The sequence below is a fragment of the Dermacentor andersoni genome, chromosome 5 (genome assembly GCF_023375885.2).
Source record: "Dermacentor andersoni chromosome 5, qqDerAnde1_hic_scaffold, whole genome shotgun sequence".
Taxonomy (NCBI): Eukaryota; Metazoa; Arthropoda; class Arachnida; order Ixodida; family Ixodidae; genus Dermacentor; species Dermacentor andersoni.
In genome coordinates this window covers 195,399,045-195,426,177 of record NC_092818.1, presented here as the reverse complement: position 1 = coordinate 195,426,177, position 27,133 = coordinate 195,399,045, and the positions used below count along the sequence as shown (strand labels likewise).

At 46.6% G+C, this 27,133-nt stretch overlaps 1 protein-coding gene across 1 annotated transcript in view; it reads right to left on the bottom strand.

Moving 5' to 3' along the window:
• Window positions 1–5,608: 5,608 nt before the first annotated feature.
• Window positions 5,609–27,133, bottom strand: part of LOC126531806 (cytochrome P450 4V2-like) — a 46,284-nt gene continuing 24,759 nt past the window's right edge. Inside the window, exons 7-11 of the mRNA XM_050179534.3 lie at window positions 26,802–26,984; window positions 16,670–16,843; window positions 14,099–14,165; window positions 13,221–13,400; window positions 5,609–7,754 (exon numbers count right to left, since the gene is read on the bottom strand). Coding sequence (XP_050035491.1) covers window positions 7,585–7,754; window positions 13,221–13,400; window positions 14,099–14,165; window positions 16,670–16,843; window positions 26,802–26,984 — 774 coding nt within the window. The 3' untranslated portion in view covers window positions 5,609–7,584. The remainder of the gene's footprint in view (window positions 7,755–13,220; window positions 13,401–14,098; window positions 14,166–16,669; window positions 16,844–26,801; window positions 26,985–27,133) is intronic.

Sequence of the window (27,133 nt, the reverse complement as noted above, 5' to 3'; positions counted from 1 at the left end):
TGTTTGAGCCCATTTGTGGGCCTCTATGGTTTTCTCAACGTTATTATGCACCCCTACACTCAAGAGAGCCTCCGTATTAGTCCATTTTGGTAGCACAAGAGCCTGTTTGAATAACCTTCGTATTAGACCGTTAATCCGTTCCAAATCCCTCTTCCTGAGATGCAGGTAAGGGCAGACATACGCCACTCGGCTCAGAAAAAAAGCCTGGATTAGCCTGCAGGCATCTTTCTCCTTAACTCCGTGCCGTCGGTTGGAGACCCTCCTAAGAAGGTTCTGTAATTGCCCAGCTGTAGTTTGGAGTCGTGCTACGGTTTCTTGGTTGTGTGTGTTTTGCTGGATCCACAATCCTAACACTCTGATTTTAGGAACGGGTGGGACCGGTTGTCCAGCTACCTGCACCTGAATGTGTGCGGACATATTGGCAGCCGGATTTGAGGGATTTTTGTTACAGACTATAAGCAATTCTGATTTTTTCGGCGAACAGCTGAGGCCATTGTTGCGAGCGTGCTTCTGCACTGCGTCAGCCGCTGCCTGCAGTGATTCTGAAATCTCTCCATCCGACCCAGTGCACGTCCAGATCGTTACGTCATCGGCGTAGATGGCGTGCCTGATATGAGGAATCTCTTTGAGCTGTCGGGATAAGCCACTCATGGTGGTATTAAAGAGGAAAGGAGAATGTACTGCTCCCTGTGGTGTACCTATAGTACCTATGTTCATGTTGGATACGTTTTCTAGAATGGCTCGATGTGAGACATTGTCAAACGCTTTGTGTATGTCTAATGCTAACACTGTTCGAGTTGCGCGTATAGGCGCGGGGTTAAGGATATCATTTTGTACTTGCCACAGTATGTCTTGGGTGCACAGTTTGGGTCGAAAGCGGATCATTGTCTCTGGGAAGAGGTTGTTGGTTTCGGCATAGTCAACCAGCCTATTGAGAACTACATGCTCCATAGCCTTACCAAGACAAGAGGTAAGGGGATATGGGTCTGAGGTTCTCTAGGCTGAGTGACTTGCCCGGTTTAGGAATGAAGACCACGCTAGCGTGCTGCCACTCTTGCGGGAGTGTACCGTTTTGCCAGCGCTGATTAAAAAGCTTGGTGATCATTGTCATGGTAGGGTCATCTAGATTCCTGAGCATTTTGTTGGTGATCTTATCTTTACCGGCTGATGATGTGCGTTGGTGATCTTATCTTTACCGGCTGATGATGTGCGTAGGCAGCTGAGAGCGGCGCGAACTTCGGCCTCGGTGATGTCTTCGTCTAATGTTGTGTTTTCGTCTCCCCTGTACTCTATATATGCACCCGGCTCCCGTTCTGTATTAAGATATTGCCCAATCAAGAGGTTTACGAATTCAGAGTCTGTTCCCGGGAAACTGTGTACGATTTTCTGAATCTTTTTGTGAGCAGCACTTTTATAGAATGTTGTGGATCTAGCATGTGTTTAAGCAGGGTCCAGGGGTTCTTTTTGCTCAACTGGCCATTCATGCTGTCGCATAATTGGTTCCATTGCATAGTGCTGAGCTCGCTAGAGTAGTCCTGAATCTCTTCCTCTAGGGCGGCGAGTTCGTGGCGCAGCGTGCGGTTGTTCTTATTCTTTAGCCATCTCTGCTGAAGGTCTCGATGCTTTTCCCATAAACCTAGGAGTTTTGAGTCTGGCACGGGGCCTTCCTCTTCTATCGGTGCCATGGTTGTGGCATTGTCCACATCCTGGATAAGCTCATTCGTCCACGCAGTGAGGTCTGCTATATCGGTGAGCTGTTTGCGGTTTCTTACGTATCGGAATACATACCATTTGGTATGTGGAGTTAGCTTCATTTTCCTTTTATGCCCTTTGGAAGGGATAGCGATAACAACGAGATAGTGATCGCTCCCAAGACTAGTTTCGGTGTTATCCCAAAGAGCCTCATTGGCATTTTTGACGAAGCATAAGTCGGGTGTGGTATTCCTGCTTACACTGTTGCCGATACGCGTGGGCCTATCTGGGTCAGTGATGAGTGTAAGTTCTAAGTCACTTGTCACTGAATATAGCGCATTGCCCTTCCTAGTGCAGGTTTGGTATCCCCAGACTGTGTGCGGAGCGTTAAAATCTCCTACAACAACCAGTTGTTCCTTCTCTGCAGCTTTACATGCTTTTTTCAGGAGGGCAATAACTCTGTTGCCTTTATCTTTCGGAGAGCTGTACAAGTTAAGGATGAATACACATCTGTGTTCCTTTTTTCTAGGCAGTAGCTGTACAAACGTGTAAGGAATTTTCTCTTCCTCCAGATCAATTTGCGTTGCCGTAAGGTTGCGTTGTATCGCAACTGCCGTAGAAGGTTTGTTGTCGGCTTCAGTTAATTAATTGAACGTGGTATAACCAGTAATTTTGACTTGCGTGCCTGTTTCCTGTAAGGCTACAACATCTACCTTGGGATCAAAGCTAGCGAGTTCAAACTGCAGTGCTGCACGCTTTTGCTACAATGGATCTGCAATTCCATTGTATAATCTTAATAGTTTCAGCCATCTTTTTTGGTGTACGGTTCTGCCCTTACCGGCAATACAGATGTCATTTTGAAGCCCTTAGTGTTGAGCACTTTGGTGGCTGTGGTGGCAAATTGTTCGTGTTCCGGGCTTTGTGTAAGGCCCTGTGTACGTTCGGCTCTATACACAGCGCCTATCCTGGTAAGCTCGTGGGATACCATCTGCTGAAATTCTGCGGTAGACTTTATGTGATTGGCGACTGTCTCAGCTAGCTGAGCAATTGCTCCTTCTAACTTATCTACTCTGTCCGTAGGGTTTGAGGCTTCGGACTCCTTGGGTGTGTCCCGCACTGACGCTTTGCGTTTGTTTGACGGTTCTGCGTCCATCGATTCAAGTTCAGCTTTCCGAACACAGGCACTATTTCGCGTGCAGCTGGCGTCATAGAGGCGTCTCCAATTGGCTGCCTACTTCCTAGGGCCCTGATTTTGGCATTGGCTGCCTCTAGCTGTTGTCTCAGTACTCTAATCTCTTCAGCGAGCTCCCTCGCCTGGTTTGCATCCTGTTGAGGTCGTGCGAACGTGGTGTTGGGCTCGGGATTGGCTGACCAGGCGACCTTCCGCGATACCGCCTGGTCACTGCGTTGTTTGGAGTTGGAGTGGTTGCGAGACTGGCTGTTGCTCCAGCTGCGCTGCCTGCTGCCACTCCTACTATTTGAAGCTTCGCGCTGATCGGAGCGCACGGAAGGCCGGCCGTGCCGCACGGCGACTCGGTAGCTCGTTCCGCTCTCTGTGCCGTCGCCAGATGCGTTTTGTGCGCCACTCGCCGGTGGCCCTGCTGTCGTCGACATGGTCGCGCTTCCTCTTTTTCCTTCCCCGGCTGGCTGTCTGCGCTGCGCAGGTACATAGAAGCGATAGCGGCAACTGGGAGCGCCGGTAGGGTGACTGCCGCGGCAGATGATGCAACACGCTTTGCACGCTGCCACAGTTCCCCGTGGCGGCGTCTCATGTTCTTCGTCGCCGCAATGGTGACATCGTTGTCGTCTTGGGTCCGGACAGACATCGGAGGGATGGCCAATCCGGCGACAGTTAAAGCAGGCTTCAATCCGTTCGCGGAATGGATGCACGTTAAAGATTGAGGCCCAAAAGCGGACGTGCTTGGGTAATGTTTGTCCGGCAAATGTCAACACAATATGGCGAGAGGATCCTATCCTTTCACCAGCGATTTCCAATCCTGGATTTCTCGTGCACATTTCCTTGAATATGTCGGCGTCAGTCTCGTCCGAGTAAGCGTAATAGATAACGCCTTTCACTGAATTTTTGGGGGCCGGTGCGTATGCAAAAACGGCACATTGCTGTTGCTCAATTTTAAGGCATTTGATGGTATAATAAAGCTTCCGCTCTTACCCTGGATAGGGTGCTGATCAGCGCAGTGTTGCTGGTAGGGTGTACTCTGACTTCATCTTCTTTCACCGCTTCATCCAGGTTAGCTTGAGCGGCAGCACACACTGTACGCAGAATCTTGGCTGGGCCGTAAGATAGCAGGTTGATCGCGCACTGCGGGCGAATGATGATCTTGTAATCTTCGGCCGGGAGCTTCGGTAGGGGCCTTCTCTTCGGTAACGACGGCGGGCGAGCGCGATATTTCGGTGCGCTGCTTGGCGTTTCACTCGGCGTCCCTTTGTTCCCTTCGGCGGCTGGCTGCGTCTTGGCGTCAGTCTTGCGTCGGGCATGTCGCCGCTGCGTGTCGAGAGCGGTCCAACTGCCGTCGTTCAGTTCTTCGTCGGTGATGGTTTCCCCATCCACGACGATTTCCATGCTGCAGAATTTTCGGATCACTGGGGTAATGCAGTGGTGTCGGCGTGGAGTACCGACCACGCCGGCGCCGATAGACTTCTCGATGAGGAGAGCAAGAAGTGAACGCCCGTTCGGGCGACAAACACTGGTAATAAGGCGAAAAGTCCACCCACCGACAAAAACTTGGTATCAGCGTTGTCCTCTCGTCTTTAGGCTTCCGTTGGTAACAAAATCCACTCGGAAACTTTCAAAAATCTGGCCGAAAACATTTTAGAAAGCGGGAGCCGATGTTCGCAAGACTGTCCTACTCGGCTTCTTCTTCTTCTATCCGTATGTGGGAGGGGGGGTTTTTGGTGGACTCGGTTTCCGAGGTTCGCTGCGTGAATTCACGCTCGTCAATGGCTTCATTGCTGTCTCTCCTTAGCGCTGGAAGACGTAAGAAGGGCGACACAAGGTAGCAAGCATTAGCAATTGCGAATGACAATTACCACTCGCTGCCCGCCGTGGTGGCTTAGCGCCTGTGGTGTTGGGCTGCTAAGCACGAGGTCGCGGTATCGAATCCCACCCACGGTGGCCGCATTTCGGTGGGGGCGAAATGCGAAAGCACCGGTGTGCACGCTAAAGAACGCCAGGCGGTTCAAATTTCCGGAGCCCCGCGCTACGGCGTGCCTCATAATCAGAAAGTGGTTTTGGCACGTAAAACCTCATAATTTTTTATTAACACTCACTATCAAGGAAAAGTCGGAGTACTGGTTGACCCGCATTTTTGTTTCCGTGGCTGGTTACTTGGCTGATGTGGTTTAACGTTCCAAAGCAACGCAGTAGCAGTGAAAGGCGTCGTACTGGAGTGCTCCACTCCAAGAGGTTGTTTAGCATTCGCCTAAAAGCGTGGTGCATAAGCGGTTTCCTACCGCCTCTCGATCGCAATGTTCTCGCTGGGGCGCCACAATAGAAACTGCGGCCTCGTGTTGAGCAACCGAACGCCACAACCATTGAGAAACTGCAGAGTGGTTTGCCTTTGTGCACGTATAGACCTAGTGAATAATCGAGCAGGCTGGTCCTCTTGAACTTCAAGCGTCACTTTTGGTGCTTTTCTTTTGCTTGTTTCTGTGTTTTCGTATTTGTGCTTGGGCTGTTTTTATATGTAAATACTTACGTGGCTCCATGTTCACGCTACTTTAACGTTCATTTCAGATTCGTACTAATGTGCATGTAAACGCGTACATCGCACACACTGGGCCGCCGCAAAGCATGCAGCACAAACACGCAGTGCTACGTCCGCTACTTAATAGTTGCCTGCAGTGAGGAGATTACATTTGCTTTCCCAAGGTTACAGTGATGAGGGCAAAGATGGGCCAGCTTCTAGCGTGTTTGGCTTTATTGATGCACACCATAAACACTGCGACAATGCTCGTTAGTTCGCTGATAAGTACCACAGGACAGTGTAAAATAACGGATTTCGGAGTGTCATGATGCGGAGAAGGAAAAACAAAATGGAAGTATAATGGTAGACAGATTGTAGCTCATGTTCTTCAAAGAACATTATGCTTGGCACATGACGCTTTATGCACTTTGCATGACCCACTGTGTCTGGATCATAACAGGAAGTTCGTACGAGGCCGCTTCTTCGTGATATGTGGTTGTCCTGTCGGAGCTCGGTATTTGTCGGACTCACGCAAAGGAGTCGTCAAAAATGTGAAAAAGGTAGCACGATCAGGAAAACCTAGGTTTCGGAGAAAACTTCAGTATTTATTAACTCAGATAGCTATATATATCCTGGAACATGCAAGAAAGGTGCACGATTTTCGGATAATCGGATATCGGTAGCCTGATTACAAAGCGTATAATAACCAAAGGAATAATCTCCCTGGCCTTCACAAATTTATCTGACAACAACGACTGAAGGCGCACCGACCAGTACAGTCGGACTGTCCTTTTTGTAACCTCGTCACCGGACTATTCACTTCTGCTAAAAAGCAAAAAAAAAAAAAGAAAAAAAGAAAGAAAAAGGAACAAACGAAAGAAGCTATGGCTGTAGTTCGGTCCAAGTTCGGTGACCCTCTCATAGACGACAGCGTTTAGGATAAGGGCGCGCGTCCTGAAATGCTCTAGCGAATCTTGTAGTGTTATTTACAAAAAATTAATTGAAGTAACTGTTTAACAATAATTTCGGAATGTTAAAAAAATCACCCTGATCTTCAAATGTAAATTCAGAAGTATAAACTAAAGAAGTTCAGTTTTTGCAGCGTGCAGCGTAATATCTGTGTCGCAAGTACGCTCTCGATGAACATTGAGCGCTATCGAAGCAGAGAAGTTATTTCGCTTGTTAGCGAGGACGAACAGCCGCTGCAGTGGAGCGGATTGATTTACTCGTCTCGGGGGCAACTCAGTGCGATGCTGCTGCGACATCTATTTCACCGGCGACTTTGGACTATAGAATATATATAGAGATACATATTAACGGACACAAAGTGCCCATTAATATGACACGCGTGACAGGGTTACCAGTTTGGATACAAAACATTGCAAAAAGAAATTCGCGACGGATAGATAGAAGGTCACACACCACCAGCGCTAAATTCGCAACTGAAGGGTATTTTGACGCACTCAATAAACAATAAAAAATTCACACAGGACACGGGTTTCCGCACTCTTCTGATTAAGTTAATGTCAAGAAAATATGTTCTACAGAAACAACGTTTCTTTGTCTTACAAACCTATTGAAGTTTGGTTTCCTTGCTTTTATCTCTCTCTTCGTTAACACTGTTTTTCTTTTCTTCGCAAATGTGGTATGCTTCGACCATTTCTTGCGAAGTCTGATATTTACGCCTGAATACAATCTTCGTGTTCGTGAAAGTGTTGCCGTCTCCGGCAACTATTTTCACGTGTATATTTGTGCTTATTTATATATAGCTGTGTATGTATCAACAGATCCTCTATTGGTGAGTTCGGCGCTGGCGGTGTATGCCTTTCTAGCTGTCCGTCCTGGTTTTTGCGTGCGTCGTATTAAATCCAAAGTGACGCATTAAGGATTTGCCCAAGTCAAAGTTTTATGACAGGGTTATGTCTTGCGAGAAGTTGCACAGGTGCTGCGTCTGCTTTTCTTGCGTTGGCTGAATGCTGTAGAAGTCGCCCTCTTAAAAGTTCACTATCGAAGCTGCGGTCTTGTCCGGTTGCATGACTGGAACCTGACTTTAGGAGCCGCTTGATTTGTCTCTCTAAACCACACACAGAACACAGTGGTGCAGCACTGGGACTGAAGCTCGGTGGTTGTTGCTCCCGCGCGCCCTGTAGTAGCTGAGCAGAACTGTGACGCAGCGTGGCGGCAGCGATCACACAGGGTCGCCGCGTTTCCTGAACCAGACGCGCAGTCCTCCCCTCGCTTTGAGGACGACCTCGTAGGCTTGTTTCACTTCTTCGAGCGGCCGCGTCGACTCCACCGTGTATTTGGAAAGCAGCTTCGCCAACAAGACCTTCGCTTCCACCATCACAAATTTCTGCCCTGTTGAGGGGAAACAGCGTTAGGGCAGAAGAGTAAGAACAGCTGGGAAAATATATTCATGTACACATGACAGAGGGACACAGAGCCGCATAACCCTTGAGCCAGTATAGCAGCAGAAAAGAAAAGGAAGGTGAACGGCAGAACGACCCTTTCCCATTTTCATGTCATCTGCCGGCCAGTCGGAAAGCAGATACGCATGCTGAACGCTGCCAAGAAGACATAGGGATAAATTAGCACCTGTCATTGACAGTTCGGTAATAATGTCACGGTATTTCTTTGCTTAATACGCGTCAAAACTGGTCTAACTTTTTCAACGAGATTTCAACAGACGTTCAAGCGTAAGGCACCGTTCTAGTTCACCGTGCCGATTTTCTGGCCCAAACGACCACACAAAGATGGACTACAGGAAGCACGAATGTGCACCTGTCACCCGTTTAGAATCCGCGCGGGCAAATCACATATGCGTCTAACGAATAAAAGGGTTTTCCATGAGATAGACGTGTAATTCGACAAAAAAAGACAAGAAATTATTCACAGACGTTCGCCAGGCTGACAATATATATATATATATATATATATATATATATATATATATATATATATATATATATATATATATATATATATATATATATATATATATATATATAGGGGTTTTCTTCAAAGTTCAGCAAGCAGGACCCGATGTAACATACGCAGGAAAGAGACGACGAACTTTTTTGGAAGACTTCCTTTACTTAACGTTTTCGGCTGGTGGACCAGCCTTCGTCAGAGTAGAGTAACGCATGTACAACACATACACAGTTTTAAAGGCACCGTATCACGAGCAGAGGGCGCGCTATCTGCACTGACTAGACCATACACTGCGCATCATAAATCATTATCATTGCACATTATAAATGATTATCAATGACACGCATTTTGGAATATACAAAAAATGAAATGCAGATGTGTTCACGATACAATACATACAAACATGACTCTCAAGTAAGTGCCAGCGGTTACCATGATTATGTGTAGTGAAAGCAAAATGACTTATACATGCAGATACAAAGGCGTGATGTTTAGCACATGGCATCATAAGTGCAACCTCGAATTATCTAAAAATTGAGATGTTAAGCGTACAACTTTGAACAACAGCGAAATATGTCAAAAAAGCCACATGTAAAGAAAGACAGAAAAAAAAGCGCTGAAATCATGTGTGTACACTGTGTGGGAGGTGTATATTTGTGCTCAGTCTAAAGTTAGACAGGTTAGTTTTCCTTTGTTTTCATTTATTCCGGACGAGACAGTGTTAAATTTGTGAATCAGGTAAGATTCGCGAATCTCGCGGTCATGGTTGGTGCGGAATCCAGATTCGATATTGTTACTTTAAGATTATTAAATGAGTGGCCCGGCATGTTTACATGTTTCGAGAGTGGTAGATTTGGTTGGGATTTGGCATGCGACCTGTGGTTGTTAAGACGGATCCTGAAAGGTGTTTCAGTCTGGCCTATGTATTGCATGTGGCAAGTGCCGCACTCGAGCAAGTACACTACGTTATATGAATCACAGTTGAAACTGCCTTTAATAGTGAACATGAATTGGCTGGCTGTGCTGGTGGCAGTAAATGTAGGCGTTATATGAGCGCAGACTTTGCAACGTGGTTTATTGCAGTGGCTGCAACCGGTCGGGTTAGAAGTGGCGATCTTTGAAGATGTTAGTATGTCACCTATGTTTTTCGAACGACCTATGTTTCACTCTACTCTGACGAAGGCTGGTCCACCAGCCGAAAACGTTAAGTAAAAGAAGTCTTCCAAAAAGTTCGTCGTCTCTTTCCTGCGTATGTTACGTCGGGTCCTGCGTGCTGAACTTTGAAGAAAACCCCTATATATATATATATATATATATATATATATATATATATATATATATATATATATATATATATATATATATATATATATATATATATAAATGAAAGAGACGACGAACCTTTTGGAAGACGTATTTACTTAATCTTCTCGGCTGGTGGACCAGCCTTCGTCAGAGTACAGTAACGCATGAACAACACATACACAGCTTTAAAAGCACCGTATCAAGAGCAGAGGGCGCACTATCTGTGCTGACTAGAACTTACACTGCGCATCATGCGTCATTATCAATGACACGAATTTTGGAATACAAAACATGAAATGCACATGTGTTCAGGATACAACATATACAAACATGACTCTCAAGTAAGTGCCAGCGGTTACCATGATTATGCGTAGTGAATACAATATGACGTACTTTAGCACATGCCATCTCTAAGTGCAACCTCGAATTATCTAAAAATTGAGGTGTTAAGCGTACAACTCCAAGCCACATACGTCAGAAAGCCACATGTAAAAAAAAAGAGCATTGGAATTATACATGTACACTGTGTGGGAAGTGTATATTTGTGCTCAATCTAAAGTTATACAGGTTAGTTTTCCTTTGTTTTCATTTATTCCGGACGAGACAATGTTAAATTTATGAATAAGGTAAGATTCGCGAAGCTCGCGGTCTTGGCTAGTGAGGAATCCAGAGTCAAGTATGGTTAGCTTGAGATTGCTAAATGAGTGGCCCGGCATGTTAACATGTTTCGAGAGTGGTAGGTTTGGTTGGGATTTGGCATACGATCTGTCGTTAAATGGACTCTGAAAGGTGTTTCAGTGTCTGGCCTATGTATTGCATGTGGCAAGTGCTGCACTCGAGCAAGTACACTACGTTACATAAATCACAGTTTAAACTGCCTTTAATTGTGAACATGAATTATATATATATATATATATATATAGCTGAAGAAACGGAGCACACTTACGAAAATTGCATCTTTAATGGTTTAACGTTACGGCCGTGGCACGGCCTTCGTCAGAATAATTCTGACAAAGGCCGTGCCACGTCCGAAACGTTAGACCATTAAAGGGACACTAAAGGTTACTATTAAGTCAACGTGGACTGTTGAAATACCATCACAGAAACCTCGAAACGCTTGTTTCGTGCCAAGGAGAGACTTATTTTAGGAGAAAATGCGTTCTGAAGCGTCCGCGTACCTCTAGCGCAGTTCAAATCACCCGCCCTCCGATCGAGGAGTACTGACATCATGGTCTCATAGTGACGTTGCGCCATCGGTGAGTAGAACGGCGTCCGCAGACGGCGCTACGTCTTTTCTGCGCAAAACGCAAACGCGCGGCCAGAAACAGAGCCAAGACAGAGCCGACAGAAGAGCGAAAGCGGGAGTATGGTGGCTAGCGGAAGGAGGAACGAATTACGTCCCACATTATGTCCCACGGCACACGGAGAGTCCGTTTTCGTTAAACTATAGGCTGCGGCGAGCTCGCAGCGTGGTCTGTGAAAAGTGACGAGCCTTTTCGCGCTCGCAAAAGGGCATAAAAAAGTGCGAATCGACGCAGAACTCGGCCTAGAAACGTGCTTCGCCACAACCAGGGCTCAATACGACCCAAGCTGGCACGACCCAGATGTCGTTTCCCGCACCGCCACCAGGCGCCGCTACTATACCTCAAACTCCAGCGCAAGACGCCCATAAGCGGGTACTTCATTCTATAACGCCAACTTCGACGCTCGTCGCAATGGACCCGGAGAGCGACAAATTGGCACGCGATGGTGGGCTCAACTTCAGCGATTTGAGCACCGACGAGCGCGACCTGCTGATGAGGGCTCGCACTGCCGGCGTCGTTGCGTACTACGACGGCGGCCTCGACACCGGCTCTCCGGAGCGGGAAAGCAACGAGGGCTTCCCACGACATCACATGGACGTGGCATTCTCGCTGCTTGTTCCAAACGAAACTTTCGCGAGCCAGCAGAACCCTCACAGCACGACGCGACAACGAAACTACTGAAACTCCAAAGCGTGCGCGGCGCAGAGTCGAGCGCGCACAGTCGAGCGAAAACGAAACCTTTCGAACACCCATATTACTGAAGGGTAACCTCAAAATATTATTTTTTCTTAGAATCGAATAGACGTAGACAAGTAGCATTTTTTTCCGTCTTATAATCAAATGAAATGATATTTTTAATACGAGTAGTTGAGTATTAGTAACACAAATTATGAGGAGTGCTTTCGTCATCGGGCTAGTACCGGAATGTCGCTGGGGGGTCTCAAATCGTGTCATGCATTTACCTCAATTTCTCGGTTACTAAAGCTCTGTTCGCGATTATATTGACGCCTTAGACGTTCTAGAACATTGCTCTACCACTTTAACTTGAGTTTCTGGTAACCTTTAGTGTCCCTTTAAAGATGCAATTTTCGTAAGTGTGCTCCGTTTCTTAAACTACCTATGCACCGGACCTACGGAACTTTTCCTTGTATTATATATATATATATATATATATATATATATATATATATATATATATATAAGCGCACCGAGGAGCCGAAAAAGTTCGCTAAAACCCCCTCTGTCCTCCCTAGATCCCTAGGCCAGGGAAACTGCCGAAACTGTCCAACCTTCGTCCGACCGGATCGTCCAAAGTCGTAGAATGCTGAAGGCGAGGGTTCGCACAATCACTGCCGCACATTTTTTCACTGAACACGCAGAGAGAAGGGGAGCTTCGTAGACAGGGGTTGTCACGCTTGACTCAAGCTGACGCGTCTTGGTTCCTGGAGTGACTCCGCAGTTAGCTGGAGCGTTTGTCAAGCGACCGTGGTGGTTACCGGGATCCGTGAGGAAATGCATTTTAACACCATTTTCCAGGAGCTTTCTTGCTCCCATCGGTCCGCGAAGGCGACAGTGAACCAACAAACAATACTCGGTCCGCCAAACGTGTTTCGCCTTACTGGTGCCGGAGTTTGTACGGCTCATTCATTTTAAACAGCGCCAAAAAACAGACGGACAAGGAAGAGCACAGGACCAACGCCTGTCCGAAGGGGACGCACTGTTGACTTCACGAAGCGATTCGTCGCAGCGGAGTAGGATAGGCTGGAAGGTCACTATTCCGGCTGGCCGATCGTTAGAAGTCGTACAAAATGGTAGCTGATATCTCCAACGTGGAGCCAGTATAAAACGCGACGCGACTACCGTCTAAAAAAAGTTCAAATATGTTATCTATTCGAATGAGATATACGCAAGGCAACTTTTATTTTATAGTAAATGATAATTACGTTTCAAAGCAATAAGTTGAGATTCTGGATTTTATTTGACTAACGTTTAATACCGAGCATGTCATCGCACGCTGGCATTCACCACCGCCCAAGAGCAGCTGTGGAACTCCCCTTGGAAGCGGACAATTCTGCTCACATGCACATAACCGATTTCATGCTGCAGCACGTGAAAATAGGAATTGGGGATATGAATAGGGGTAGGCTGAGATGGGGGACGAGGGCCTAATAATGAGAGCGTCTACGGGATTGGCATAAAGGTTGCGCCTCATGAATGACTAGCAGTGTCGAGCTTTGCCCACATGAAATCTGATTATGACGAAATTCGCAGTCGTCCAGCTTACCCAGGCAAACTCTGACGCCGCTCGAGAAAGGAATGAAGCTGAACGGGTGCATATTCTTGCAGTTTTCCGGGTGGAAACGCTCGGGAATGTAGTTCTCGGGGTCCGCGAATTGCTCCTTATTCCTGTGCAGGCTGTGAATGTTGATCATGCACGTCGTTCCGGCCGGCACGGTATAACCGTCTGCGTGAAGAAACGAGGAAAATATATTATCCCCATTTCAGCAATATTGCTTTCTTTCTGCGATTATCTTCTTTTGAGCGTCTTGGCGAGAACCTGAGGTAGTTAGTTTGAAGCCTCGCTATTCACAGTACAACATAAGCGGGCCACAATGATATGACCGACACGCTGTCTGACCAACCAGTGACATCATTTCCGGGTGGAGCAAAGCCCTTTTTGGCAGCAAAACAAAATGCACCCTGGTAATGTAGCAAGAACAATAACGAAAGATTGTGAACGAAAATAAAGAAGGGCCTTGTGTTTTAAAAAGTAATTATGTCAATATAAAGACTGGGTCCATATGTGGCATAACATCTTAATGTAAATAGAGCGTAAGAAGCGTGACACGCAAGAAGTGGAATATAGGCACACAAGCGCTAATCACTACAACCTGCATTCTAAAGGAAGAAGAAAAAGAAAACACGAAGCTGGTGAACAGCTTCCAGCTTTTTAGGAAATAAGCCGGGTATCATGAATGATTTGATACTAATTCGTTAGAACGCTGGTGTTCATTGACCTCAAGTTAGCGACCTTGAAGAAGAGCAGATGCCCAAAGAAGAGATATAAGTTGCTTTCAGCACTTGCACGATATGCATTTTGTAAAAAAAAAAAGAGTTGCGCTGTTCATGCATGATAGGCTATTGCGTAAGGATTACACCTACCAATAACGAGTTCCTCGTCCAGTTCCCGGCCGATCAAAGGAAACGGCGGACAGAGACGGAGTGACTCCTGCATGTAACGACAGGAACCCGAATAAGCACATTAGAATAAAATACCCTTTGAGTTGCATTTTCAAATATTTTTTTCCTATGCATATTTGGGCATATCTTGGATAAAAATAAATCTTGGTACTAAAAAAATGCAGTTCATATCATCACGTGCTATTAAGGACAAACTTGTATTCTTGAGATGTATTCATTAAGGTTTTCTTTAAAACTGATGGTAGCGCTAAAAGGGACGAACACGCGGTGAAAAGACGTTGCACCTATCTTGTGCGACATCTCTTTAGCTCATGTTGATCGCATTTTGGATCGAGATTTTATTGGAGGCCCGGTTTGAAAGGTTTTTAGATATATCGATGGTTTTTTTATCATTTTAAAAGCTCGTAATGACACCTCTTTTGAAGATTCTGTACGACAGGTCTTAAGTACCTTTAACGACCATGGTAAAGGCCTGGCTTTTACCCATGAACTCCCGCAAATTGGCGAGATACGTTTTTTAGACTTCAGGCTGAGGATAACTAAGGGACACACCTGTTGGGCGTAATTCCCGCGCGCAAAGAAAGAGCTTTTGCCCTCTGAATCGCCTCATTCAAAGACCGCGAAAAGAGCAATTGCATCGCTCTGCATGGAATCGGCGCTTCAAAAGTCGTGCCCACACGATATGCTTTTTAGTTTTGACAATCAGGTTCGCAGGCTTTTGGCCGCAGGCTTCCCTTGCTCAGTCCTTGTAGCAGTCGCTGAAACCCTCCTCAAGAAATTTGGTCCCCGATGAATGAATGCTGCACCTGAATGCGTCAAGACCAAACCTGAAGTGATGCCTTACATTCATAAGGTTTCACACAACCTCAAAGAAGTGGCCAGCAGGCACAACGTGCCGCTTGTTTTTTCTGCGCCAAACACGTTGGTGAAGCTGTGCCCCCGCATCTGCGGTGAAGGTAGCGCGGTTGCAAAAAGCAGCATGAAGATGCCTTCGTCAGGTGTGCCCTAGGAGTGGTATACTTTCTTCCCCTGTCCTGCGGCAAGTGCTATATCGTGCAGACGGGGCGTTGCCTCAATGACCGCTTAAGGGAACATTCTCAAAACTTAACAAAACGAAACAAGTTTGCGAATTTAGTTTCGCATGTGATGGTTTGCGAGTGCGTGCCACGGTTCAAACAAGCAAAAGTTCTTGGCAGAAGTGCAAGCGCTAAAGCTAGAGTTTTGCTGGAAGCATTCCACATACAAAAAAAGGCGGGTCCAACAGTGCACGAGTCGCAAAGTTTTGTGCATTAGTTCACAAATGCACAAAGCTTTGCGGCTCATGTACTGTTGGACCCGCCTTTTTTGTATGTGGAATGCGTTTCCTTTGCCAAGTGACAAGGAGTAGCCGGTGCCACCATAACAACGCCAACCACTCCTAATATCCATTTCAATAAAAAAAAAAGGCGGGTCTGTGCATCACCGATGTTTCGATACATTTGTACTCGGCTGAGCGCACGCTTCTGGAGAGATTTGAAAAACCGTTTTATATATGGCTTTTCATCAATTGTTCATGTGTTTCACTTCTTGCGGCTTGGGTGTTTTATCATTTCACTTCCCGTGACTGCTTGCGCTATTACGATATCATTATTTGTTAATGAAAGCTGGCGCAGTTCGGTTGTGCGCATGTGTTATGATTTTATTAAATATTGAACCCTTTTCAAAAATAAACCAGTTGTCAGTAGCGTTCCCTCGTCGTCGTGTCGTCTTTTCACCGCGTGTTCGCCGCTTTTAGCGCTACCATCAGTTTTAAAGAATGCATCACCAACTAGTCCAGCACCAAGTTTATTGAATCATTAAAGTTTTCTTGATACTATTGATCGTTCGCGCACTTTATTTACTATTCAGTTTAGTCAAGATGTCCCCAGTCTTGTGCAGTAGAGTTGCTCTTTGTACTTTAGACTTTAAGTTTTTAGCATTTAAACGAAGCAGCGGACACATTCAACTAGCAGTCATAAAGGCTGTCGAACATTTCCAGCCAAAAGGAGGTTAGAAAAGACCACAAAATGCGATTACGGCTCAATATTTACAACAAACATTGCTTCCGTAAGCATTCTCACGGCTAATCAAATAATGTTCAGAAAAACCAAATAATCTAATCATTTTGTAGGGTCAAGATACTCTATTTTGCTGCCATTTTGCTGCTATAGTATAAGTCCGTTACTCAAACAGGCTTCGCCCGTATTCTCGTTAAGTTAAAATGCTACCCTCAGCGGACCCTGAAAGTTACATATCGACAGAGCATGAATAGCTATCTCTAATGTCAAGTCTGATGCTTATGCATCTCCCGGATGCAAATTGCTCATGAGTAGTAAGAACATTGTTTCGTAAAAATTAACACTGGGAAGTTACGATGTACATTTCCATCACACGTTTCCATTTTCTGACTTACCAAACTTTTTATCTTGCAAGTAATGACCGATACAGCATTCCTCGATTTATATTTCTCAGTCCAAGAGGTTGCAAATTCTTGGGGTTTTTCTAGAAACTCGCCTTGATGCAGCACTCGAGGTAAGGAAGCTGCTTGAGATCGCTTGTGGTGATATCGGCCTCAATGCCCCGTCCTAAGGCGTCATCCAGCTCCTTCTGCAGTTTGGCCTGCTTGTCCGGGTTCAAGCCAAGAAGGTAGAGCGTCCAGCTCATCGCTGCTGACGTGGAATCGGCAGCCTACGTTGGATAACCCGCTCATTTGAATATGGCCTTAATTCTTGAACGTTGACCGAAAATTTACTGAGTCCCTAGGGATGTAAGAATGACTTCAATATTATTGGCCGATACATCAGAATTCACACGAGCTCGACGTATTTACAGGGCAAGTGTATCAGTAAGCTAAGTGCTATCGTTTCGCAGTATTTCGTAAACAAATCTTCCCGTAGATCGACATCTCTTTACCACTGACAACGTTAAGTGCAGATCTTGGTGTCCTCTGTCAAGGGACCGGCTATACCCTTACACCAGCTGTTCTATGTATAGAGAGCGAGACTGCAAAAAAAAAAGAGAGGAAAACTGCATGATTTCTTTTCCCGCTTTCGCTACCATACACAACACCGCCACCAGCTTTACTGAAATCCTTGCTGACATCACAAAATTTCGGAAGGTCCATGTGTCATATTATTATTTTCTGCAGACTTGACATGTGTACAATCAACAAGTCACAGGTCTTTCTTCGTGACGTCTTCACACTAATCATATTAATTTGTCTGCAGTCGGTGACAACCTAGGAATTCAGCACAAGCTCCGCCCTTAAAACGCACAGCACGCGTCCTCTGTGCATTGGCGCTCCGAAAGATGGTTCCAGGGGGACGCCGATATTGAAGGAAGTTCGCCTTCACCCTTACGTAACGTAAACCGGCGAACTGAATCGTGTGGCGGCGCATCTATGCGTACCTTCCGGGATGGAGAGCGGTGCACTTGCCACTGCATTATGTGAGTTACATAATGCTCTAGAGGTGGCCCTCACGAAAGTTATGGAAATTTTCTAAATTTCCTCGGACTACTTCTAACACCCTGACGCATAGCGCTAATACACAAAGTATTCTAAACACCAAATACTTTTGCTGCACGCGTGGATGTATAAGACTGGCCTGGCGTTGTCTTCATTATGTTCTACGTGTGGTGTATGCGGTGACATAGAACATTACCTTATGTGCTGTACTCTGTATAACGCGGAAAGGAGTGCGTTATTCGGGTCTCTCAATAAGACAGGAATTTACCACAGTTCTCTTCAGGACATTCCTTTCCCGCGCGGGAACCAGTTGTGTAGGAAGGAGGTTTCTCGTCTTTTTTTAAATTACCTGCAAGACACGGATTTGGCCTCCACATGGTGACCTTAGGAGTGACTATTTGTAGTTGTGAGGTCTGTGTCTCATTTGAGTTTTATTTATTTTAAGTGTCGCTACGGTGGAGCAATTGCCGGCAGCCACTGCAAGGCTAATCCCACCAGTAGCCTACAACCACTCAACTCAACTCGATGCGGAGATCTTGTGGAACAAATGTGAAGCATCTGGCTTGTCGATCATACAGTCACGAGTGGAATGCAGCTATAACGTAAAATAATTTCATCTTTATTGAGGACTTTATTTGCGAAGGACGCTGCATAAGAGAGAATAAGAAAACTTTTGCAACTAGCGCTGTAAGGAAAATGGTGTAATAAACAGCCCTGTTTAACTCCCCGACAGCGCCTTCATAAAACAATGTAGAGCGCAAACAAAACTTTGCTCAATCTATGATTGCCCAGAGAGACAGCGTCACGCGTCTCTTGCCTGCACAACTCAGTAACATCAGGGTGTCGACCGAACCTGAACCTGAACCGATATTTCTGGAGAGCGCCTGAAACAGGGGGGGGGGGGGGGGGGGGCACCGCACCAGAACACACACACACAAATAACGATTACCGCTTCAGCACGAAATGGTTCAAGCGTTTAAGGCGACAGCTGGTGCTCCATAGTTTGCATGATTGTTCGAATGACTATGCTTCTTCAACCGGCGCGCGCACCCTACTAGCTGATTATTACGACTCGCAAGTTGCGATTTGTGCGATAATGGGGATAGACGATGGGTATGTGCTGGTAACTACGGCCACCTCTGCAGAGGCGCTTGCGCTTCTGGAGGCGGCCATGCCAATTGTGCTCCACGGCCAAAATTTTGTTTCGGGGGTTCTGCGGAATCAACATTTCTGGTGACGCTTCCAATTCGGCCATCAGGTCTGTTAGTAAAACTAGATAAATTAGGTCAACATCCAGAGCGGAAATGACTATGTCCTTGAGAAGGGATATCGCCAAGTTCATTTGCATGACTTATTGTAACCATAACACTACGTTGGCTAAGGAATGCCGTCGCCTTCTCAGTAAGCGGTGATCACGGCAAGCGCTGTGTCTGTGTATCTGTTTCTTTCTTCGTCCTCGTCCAGTCGCGCTTATACACACTACCATGGATTCTAACCAACTAGCCCGCCAACGTGTTTAACCACGGCTGTAAACCGCCTGCGAAATCTGCTTTTTGTACGTGCCATGGTTCAATGCACGTTTGATCCTTAGTAAAGCAGAGTACAACGCTCTTCGAGTTGTAGCAATTATTCGTGTGGCACAATGTGAATGCTTTCGACCATAGGTCGGCAAACTCACTCCCGAGTCGCCTCACTCAGACACAGACCAAACCGCGAGTCTGAGTCTGAGCCTGGCTGAGTAGAAGTTTGTTGAGTCTGAGTCCGACTAAGGCCCGACTGAGTAGAATTTTGATGAGTGACTCCGAGTGAGGCCGGTTTAGTAGAACTTTGATGAGAATGAGTCCCGAGTGAGGCCCCAAGCAAAAAATATATTTTGTGAACGAATGTCAACAAGTGCCATATTACAACTGTACAGAGTGATTTTTCTAGGATTTCTGCGCTACAGCTTGCCAGCAATAACCAACATAGGTAAAACGAATCTACGCACAATACAAAGTCTTCAGACTCAAGCGCTCCGGATTTGTCTAGGCCTGCCTCAGAGTGCTTCAACAGTGGCTACGATAGTAATCGCTAGAGACCACCTTGTCAAGACCCATATTGAAATTGAAGTGCTCAGGACCCGTATAAGGCATCTAGCCAGGACTCCTCGTCACCACTTAGCCTCTCTACCAGCGGACAGGCCACACACATGTTTCAGGCAAACAATAACCGCATATGATGAATCATCGCCAGCTTGTTTCACTCCGGCTGCGAGACCTTCGATTCCTCCATGGTGCCTCGCTCAGCCAAAAATCAACCTCACCATACCTGGCATCTCGAAAAAAGCTGATCTATCATCACCAGCCCTTAAACAGCTCACGCTACTGTATTTGCTCGAGAACTACTGTGACTCTACGCATATTTACAGTGATGGATCTGTCCTTCCAAACAGCTCCGCGGCGGCAATCGTCATACCAGCGAAAGCTACAACAATCAAATTTAAGACGACCCACGCGGCAACTTCGACGGCAGCAGAGCTCTCAGCGCTCTTCACTGCCCTTCATTACATTGTTGATGAACCGCCACGCAAGTGGACGATATTCTGCGATTCGAAGGCGGCACTGCAGTCTCTACTGTCACCTTTACGACGCGGACCGCACGAACAACTAATATTTCATATTACAGAGACGTTACACCATATAAGTGATGCAGGCCATAAAATAACCTTCCAGTGGCTTCCAAGTCACTGCGGGATTATCGGCAATGAACGGGCGGATCAAGCTGCCCGCCCAGCCCATACTGAGGAGCACCACGTCCCAATTCCACTTTCTAGAACTGACGCAGCACGGAAGCTCCGCCTACCTGCTCGGCAGTGCACCGCGTCGCAATGGAATGAGCCACATTAAAGAAATACGCGACTGTACTCACTTGATCCAATATTAGGTCTTCGAGCGCCATCACAGCTTCGCCGTGGAGACGCCACGCTTTTATATCGACTGTGGTTGGGCGTTGCCTTTACCAAAGCCTATGCATTCCGCATAGGGATGACCGACACCGCAACCTGTGACCACTGCGGCTATGAAGAATCGATCGAGCATATTTTGTGCGGCTGCCCGCAGCACAGTCCCCAGAGGGAATGCCTTCGCCACGAACATGACCAGCTGGACGACCAACCACTATCGGAAAAAAAAGAATTTTACGCCATAGAAAGGACCTACCGTCACATAAGGCCGTGCAAGCACTTTTGCGCTTTTTACGATCTACCGGCCTTAGTGAACGTCTTTAACTGGAACGCCTCTTGTGTGCGTGTTTTTTTAACGTTTTCTATCCTCTCTGTCCTCTTCCTAACCCATATCTCCCATCCCCAGTGTAGGGTAGCAAACGGGAGACTGATATCTGGTTAACCTCCCTGCCTTTCCTCTTTATCTCTCTCTCTCTTTCTTGTGAACGAGTCTGAGTTCTATTTATTTTGCGAACCTTAAAAAGAAGTTCAACAAAACACACTGGTGGGAATAGTTTTTAGCCCGAAGAAACGCATGACAGGAGAGAAGGCACACAGGACACAGCACTGTGTCCTGTGTGCCTTCTCTCGTGCCGTGCGTTTCTTTGCGCTAAACACTGTTAACTTAAAAAGAACACTGCTCAATTTGCCTCGACGGCGGTGACTTTAACGCCTCATTTATGAGAGCGCGCCGCCTACATCACACGAGTGCACAAAAGTAGAAAAGATCAAGCACGGGAATACGCAATCGTCGTTCGCGTTGTCTTCCGACTCCCTGCCACTCCCGTACACCCACACGAGACGGTCTATACCTCCTGTACGCGAGCCGCGCACCGTCGGCTTTACGCCTGTCCTTATCGCAGCACCGGCAACGCAAGTTGGCACCGCACCGCTCCCTTCCGCCATTTTTTTCCCCTCATCAATAAAATGTTCATTCCTCTTCCTCCTCCTCCATGGTGACACGCTTCGTGTATCTCCTTACTTCGCGTGTGCCCACTGGTCGCGTCTCCGGAGACAGGTTTGGAAGGGAAGTAGAGGAAGGCTCACTGCGAAGCGCGGAACATGCGCTCACATGCGAGTAGCCTGTGCTGTGTAAATTTTCCCTTTCACCATTGCGGCCAACGTCAGACAAAGCGTGATGCTACAGAGCTGTGGGCTGTAGTGTTGAAGTGAGCGATATCGACGTCTCCGAGTTTTCTATAGGTTCGGTCGGCTCACTTGCTCATTTAGAGTTCCCTCGACCCCTCCACTGCTTTGTCTGTACTGCGCTTTTGCTTTCGTGCGGAAGTGGTGATGATGGCAGTCGTTCACCGCCGCTGACGACTGATATCGTAGCACTGCTCGTTTGCTGGCCGTGTCGCGCATCTATGCTTGCGCCACTTTCTATCATGAGTGGTACGCCTGTTGCTTCGGCGACGCGACCGGACTGTCCAAGTGCTACAGTGTCCAGCGCAACCTTCGAGAACAACGAGGTTAGCTGGACTTTCAGTAGCGCTCTCATGAATCGTAGTTCGATTCAACGTCGGCAATGTAGCTTTCACGCGGGCGCTTTCGTGCCATCGAGGACGGGAAAAAAGCTAGAAGGCAGTATGATGCCAAGAAGCTCGTCTGTAGGCAAGCGAGCCTCCTCTGACGCCGCACCATCACTGTCTCTCTGGGGCCTATTTGCGCGTTGACTGTTGGGGAGTAGCTCCTACACAATTACCGGGTATGTTACATACACTATTTAGTACACGGTAACTCTTAGTGGCACCTTCTTCAGAATCGAACCTCGTTACGCTTGCGTATCACGTTAGAAGGGAAAATTTACCGTGAGCCTTCCTTTATATATTTATGAATATCCTTCGAGATCGTCACGTGACGTACCCTTCTAGTCTTTTCCCTTCCTCCATGTTTGGGGCACGCGTTCAGTGCGATTGAGAGTAAATATGTACGTCCGCAGTGACACTGTTAGAACTGAGCATCTGCACTTATGGCCCGTAGCGTCGTAGACAAAGCTACACTGTGGCCCGATCAGGACTAAGGAAATTATCAGCGCCTAGCGCTGTGTCCGACAACTAAAAAAGAAAAGCCGTGATCCCCACTTTCTGCGCTGCCATCCTGGATCGTAGTTAAAAAGTGGCATTACCTAGAGTCGTTTTCTGTGCACAATTTTAGTCACTCTTGTTTACGAGGTGGTCCTTCATGCCGCACAATGCTGGAAAGGACCGAGGTCTATTTTGAACTACAAGAGCGCACATACACGCAAGTGTGTATTGCATGCACAAACACACAAATAAAAATATTACCATATTTATTTAATATATCCCTTTAGTACATGTTATTTATACCTAGTGGAAATACATCCAGTACTGCCAACATTGTACGCTCAGGGAGAACAATTGCCGGCTAAGCATGCCAGGCTTACTCCACCTGCTGCTACAGCATTACTACTACCACAATCCATCTTGTGCATGACTTTTTAAAACCGTTTGGCGCTTGTAATCCCTCTGCATGTGCGATACATTAGTCTCGTATGAAGCTATTTTAATTGGGAATGTGTTCAATGCACGAGAAAGCTTGAGTTTGCGAGAGCCTGTAGCCCAAGTAGACCTGACTGAGTCTGAGTCTGGTGAGTCGAACTGTCCAAGTGAGCGCGGTGGAGTGGAATTTCGTTCCCAGTAATACCTAAACAAAAAAAGTAAAAAAAGAGAAAAGAATATACTTTTTGAGTGAGTCTGGGTGAGGCGTTTATTTTGCCGCCCTGTGCTTTTGACTTTCGTCCGCCCTTAGCCAGCGCAAGATTACGCGCCCCTTGCAGATGCTCAAGAAAGATTGACGTATGGTTTAGCACAAGTCGTCCTTGTTCATCGTTCCATAGAGTTTCGTACAATAACTACTTGAGGGAACTCTAGCGCTAGTGTCTACGGGAGCTGCAGCATGGGAATTATGGGAAGTATATGGATTTGCATCTGCCTTCAGACGGATTCGTGAGTTTGTAAGCTCGTCAGTTTCAACAATGCACCGCGTAATAAATAATTAAATAAACAATATTGAAATTGTCCGATGGCAGGATTCGAGCACACAACCTCTACCACAAGCCCAATATTGAAACCATTACGCCACGGATGCATGCGTCGACAAGCGACATATAACGCCCTTATGAATTTATCGCCGGCAAGCCAGTGCCTTGAGAGGCTTGGCGCGTTTCGATTTGTCCAGCTCGACAAGCTGAACCATTGCAATTATAGTAGCGATTGTGCGTGATCGCAGCGTCTTCTGCATTTCGGAAAGTAAGGCTTGTCCAGAAATTTACGACAATGAAGGCATATAAAGCGTAATAAACGAATCCATAAACATGAAGATCAGACAAATCCCTGTACTTCCCATCATTCCCATGCTGGCTCAACGATTGCAGCGCCAGATTTCCCTCTAGGGCGTTGCAGGGAACTCTATGCATCGTTCAGAAGAATCAGCGGTAGCTACTTCTAAAAATGCAACGAACTCAGCGCAATGTCAACTGCTCGTTTCTTGCTTTTCTACAGACTAGAAGTTTGAATTTGTCATTTATTTAATATGATATCGCATTGGGGGGGGTCTCCCGCAACATCAATGTGGTGAAAACATGAAGTAAAACGACATTTAACTGACTCTGCTGTTATCACAGTAACGTGTGTGCAAGCTATGCAGACCTTACGCTGATGCAAGAATTATCCCACGCTATTTACCTCTTCTTAATACAAGTCGATAGTACTATGCAGCATATCGCCACGGGGCAGAATAGAATCGACTGCACTGAACCAGTTTGCAAACCGGTTCAATGTTACCAACGGGTTTGCGAACCGCTATAAATCTTTATTTCTCTGAACACGAACGACACAGGAGCGCGTTGAACTCGAACCCAAAACGAACCGTTATTATTTCTTTTTAGATTCGACACTCTGATTTAATATCAGCTGGTGAAGCTGAGAAGGGTATCAATATCAACAGGTGAATTTCTTGTCTGCAATATAACCGCCAATATCATTGAAGTATATCTAGGATTGTTGGATTTGACTGATTGCTGTGTCGAGTCAATTTTTTCTTTCAAATAAAAGATATCTACTTAATATGTACTGCAGCTTTAGGTCATTACAATCGCATGAGGGCCTAATTATACAGGGAAAATCTGCGAGCCAAGCGTTTGCATTTAAGCGACAACGCAGCTCAGCCCTTTTCGTCAAGACATGTGGACGCCGAGCAAGTAGTCGTGTTTCGTTCGTGAACACAGTGCATTGCAAGCGAAGACCTGCAACAAGCGTCCAGAATAGGCACGTTTTCTGAGATTAACAATTATAAAGTTGTACATGCAGCCATGCTTCAGCCCAGCCGTGCTTCAGCCCAGCCACCTTTCAATATCACAGTATATATTACAGTTCGATTGTTGCTCACGGTTCAATCATACTGTTAGAGACCAGAAGACGCGGGTTGGACCTTGATAGTACTGACTATTGCAATGCATTCTCCCTTTATTTTCTTGTCTTTCGCATTAGTTTGTTTACCCTTTATTTTGCGATTGCCCAGCATATATGCTGGAGCGAAGGACTTGGAAAGTTCTCTAGCCAGCGTTGGGAGGCAACCACTGTCGGAGGACGCTACCATCGGCCCACGGCCTGACACTGCAACTTCAATGCGGGTTCAGGTTATACAGCTCCAGCGAGAGTTCTGTTTTCCCCTTGCTGCTTGGCTCAAGCAAAAGTTCGACTAATGGTACCTGGAATACGAACAAGAGCACAACTCTCGTCTCCAGTACTCCAGCAGCTTTGACTGCTCTTGCTGTACGAGACATACGACAAGCATCATCATCTATATACTGACGCTTCAACCACGGTGAATGGGTCCGCCGGATCGGTGATCTGGTGATCTTTCCTGCAAAAACCTCCACCGTAAATATTCTACTATTTCGCCAGACTACATCGATTGCCGCGGAACTCGCTGCTATTCGTTGTGGACTTCGCGTAATTTCTGATGAATTGCCCAAGAAATGGAGCGTGTTCAGTGACTCCAAGGCTGCTATTCATTGTTTGGTTTCTGTCTTACGCCGCGGACCCTACCAACAACTAGTTTTAGAAATGATACTGCTGCTTCACCACCTCGTCCAGCAAGGACACGACATCACGTTACAGTAGATTCCAAGCCACTGTGGCATAATGGGCAATGAACATGCCGATGCAGCAGCACGATCTGCACGTGAGGAGGGCTTGTAAGACTCCATTCCATTCTCAAGAGCATACGCAGCAATGAAAATTCGTGTCCTTGCAAATGAAGCCATAAGATCTTTATGGAACACACCAAACTTGAAGTACACACGTCTACACCGACTGGACCCGTCCCTTTGACTTCAACCTCCATCTGGCCTCTCTCGACTCGAGACAGCAGCGGCCAAACTTTGCCGACTGTAGCTTGGTGTCGCTTTCACAAGATCTTTCGCCTTTCGAGTCGATATGGACAAGAGCGCGGCTTGCAGTCACTGCGGTGGCGAGGAGACTATAGCACACGTACTTTGCTACTGTCCTCGATACAGCGCGCTCCGGCTGTCACCAGCGGTCGTATTGGCATGACTTGACGACAAGCCACTTTTAGAACAGACAGTCTTGGAATGCCGACATGAACTGCCGTCGCACCGAAAGTCGGTCAAGGCTTTGTTGACCTTTTTTACGTGGCAGTGGCCTATTTGAAAGACTATAATGATCTCATCCCATCCCGTCCTTTTTTTTTCACGCCTTTCCTTTTGTCCCCGCTCTTCTTTCCGTCTTTACTTCCCCTTTCCCTTCATCTAGTGCAGGGTAGCAAACCGCAGGCTTTAGCTCTAGTTAACCTCCCTGCCTTTCTCTCATTTGCATCTCTCTCTCTATGTCTCTCTCAATGCGGGCAACTAAAGCGCAGTTGAAGTTTCTGCAGGACACCAAGCTAGACGAGTGGCTCTAGTAGGGACACTGTTTAATATACATAAGCACTCACCACTTCTCTTATCATCATCACCCATCCCAGTACTTTCACTCCCTTTCCCTCTTCCACAGTGCAGAGTAGCTGACTAGAGCGCACTAGCTCAGGTCGACCTCTCTGTCTTTCCTGTCAACAAATTCTATGTATCTATAATTGCCTGATGGGATATCCGTATAAACGGAGCACACGAGTACTCAGGGCTTGAGCCACTATAGAATATGTTTAAGAGAACTTACAGCAAACGTTACCGACGTCGTGTCTTTCTCCAGTTCGTCCAAGGTGTACGACGATGGTCCAGAGATATGTTTCCTTATTGCGGCGTCCACGGCTGCCGGGAAAGACAACTCGTCGTCAAGTTCGTCGTTGTAGCTCTGTTCTGCCAGCTTTCTTAATATCGCAGATTTCCTTCGCTCTATCACCTGCAGGAAATGACGACCCGCCAATATATAGGGCGCACCAAGTCAAGACACTTCAAAACCTATCACAAATGCGACTTCATGCACGTGTGGAAAATAATTATTCTTTGGCCCTTCTGCAAACAGTGCAAAACAAATGTTTTCTCATAATT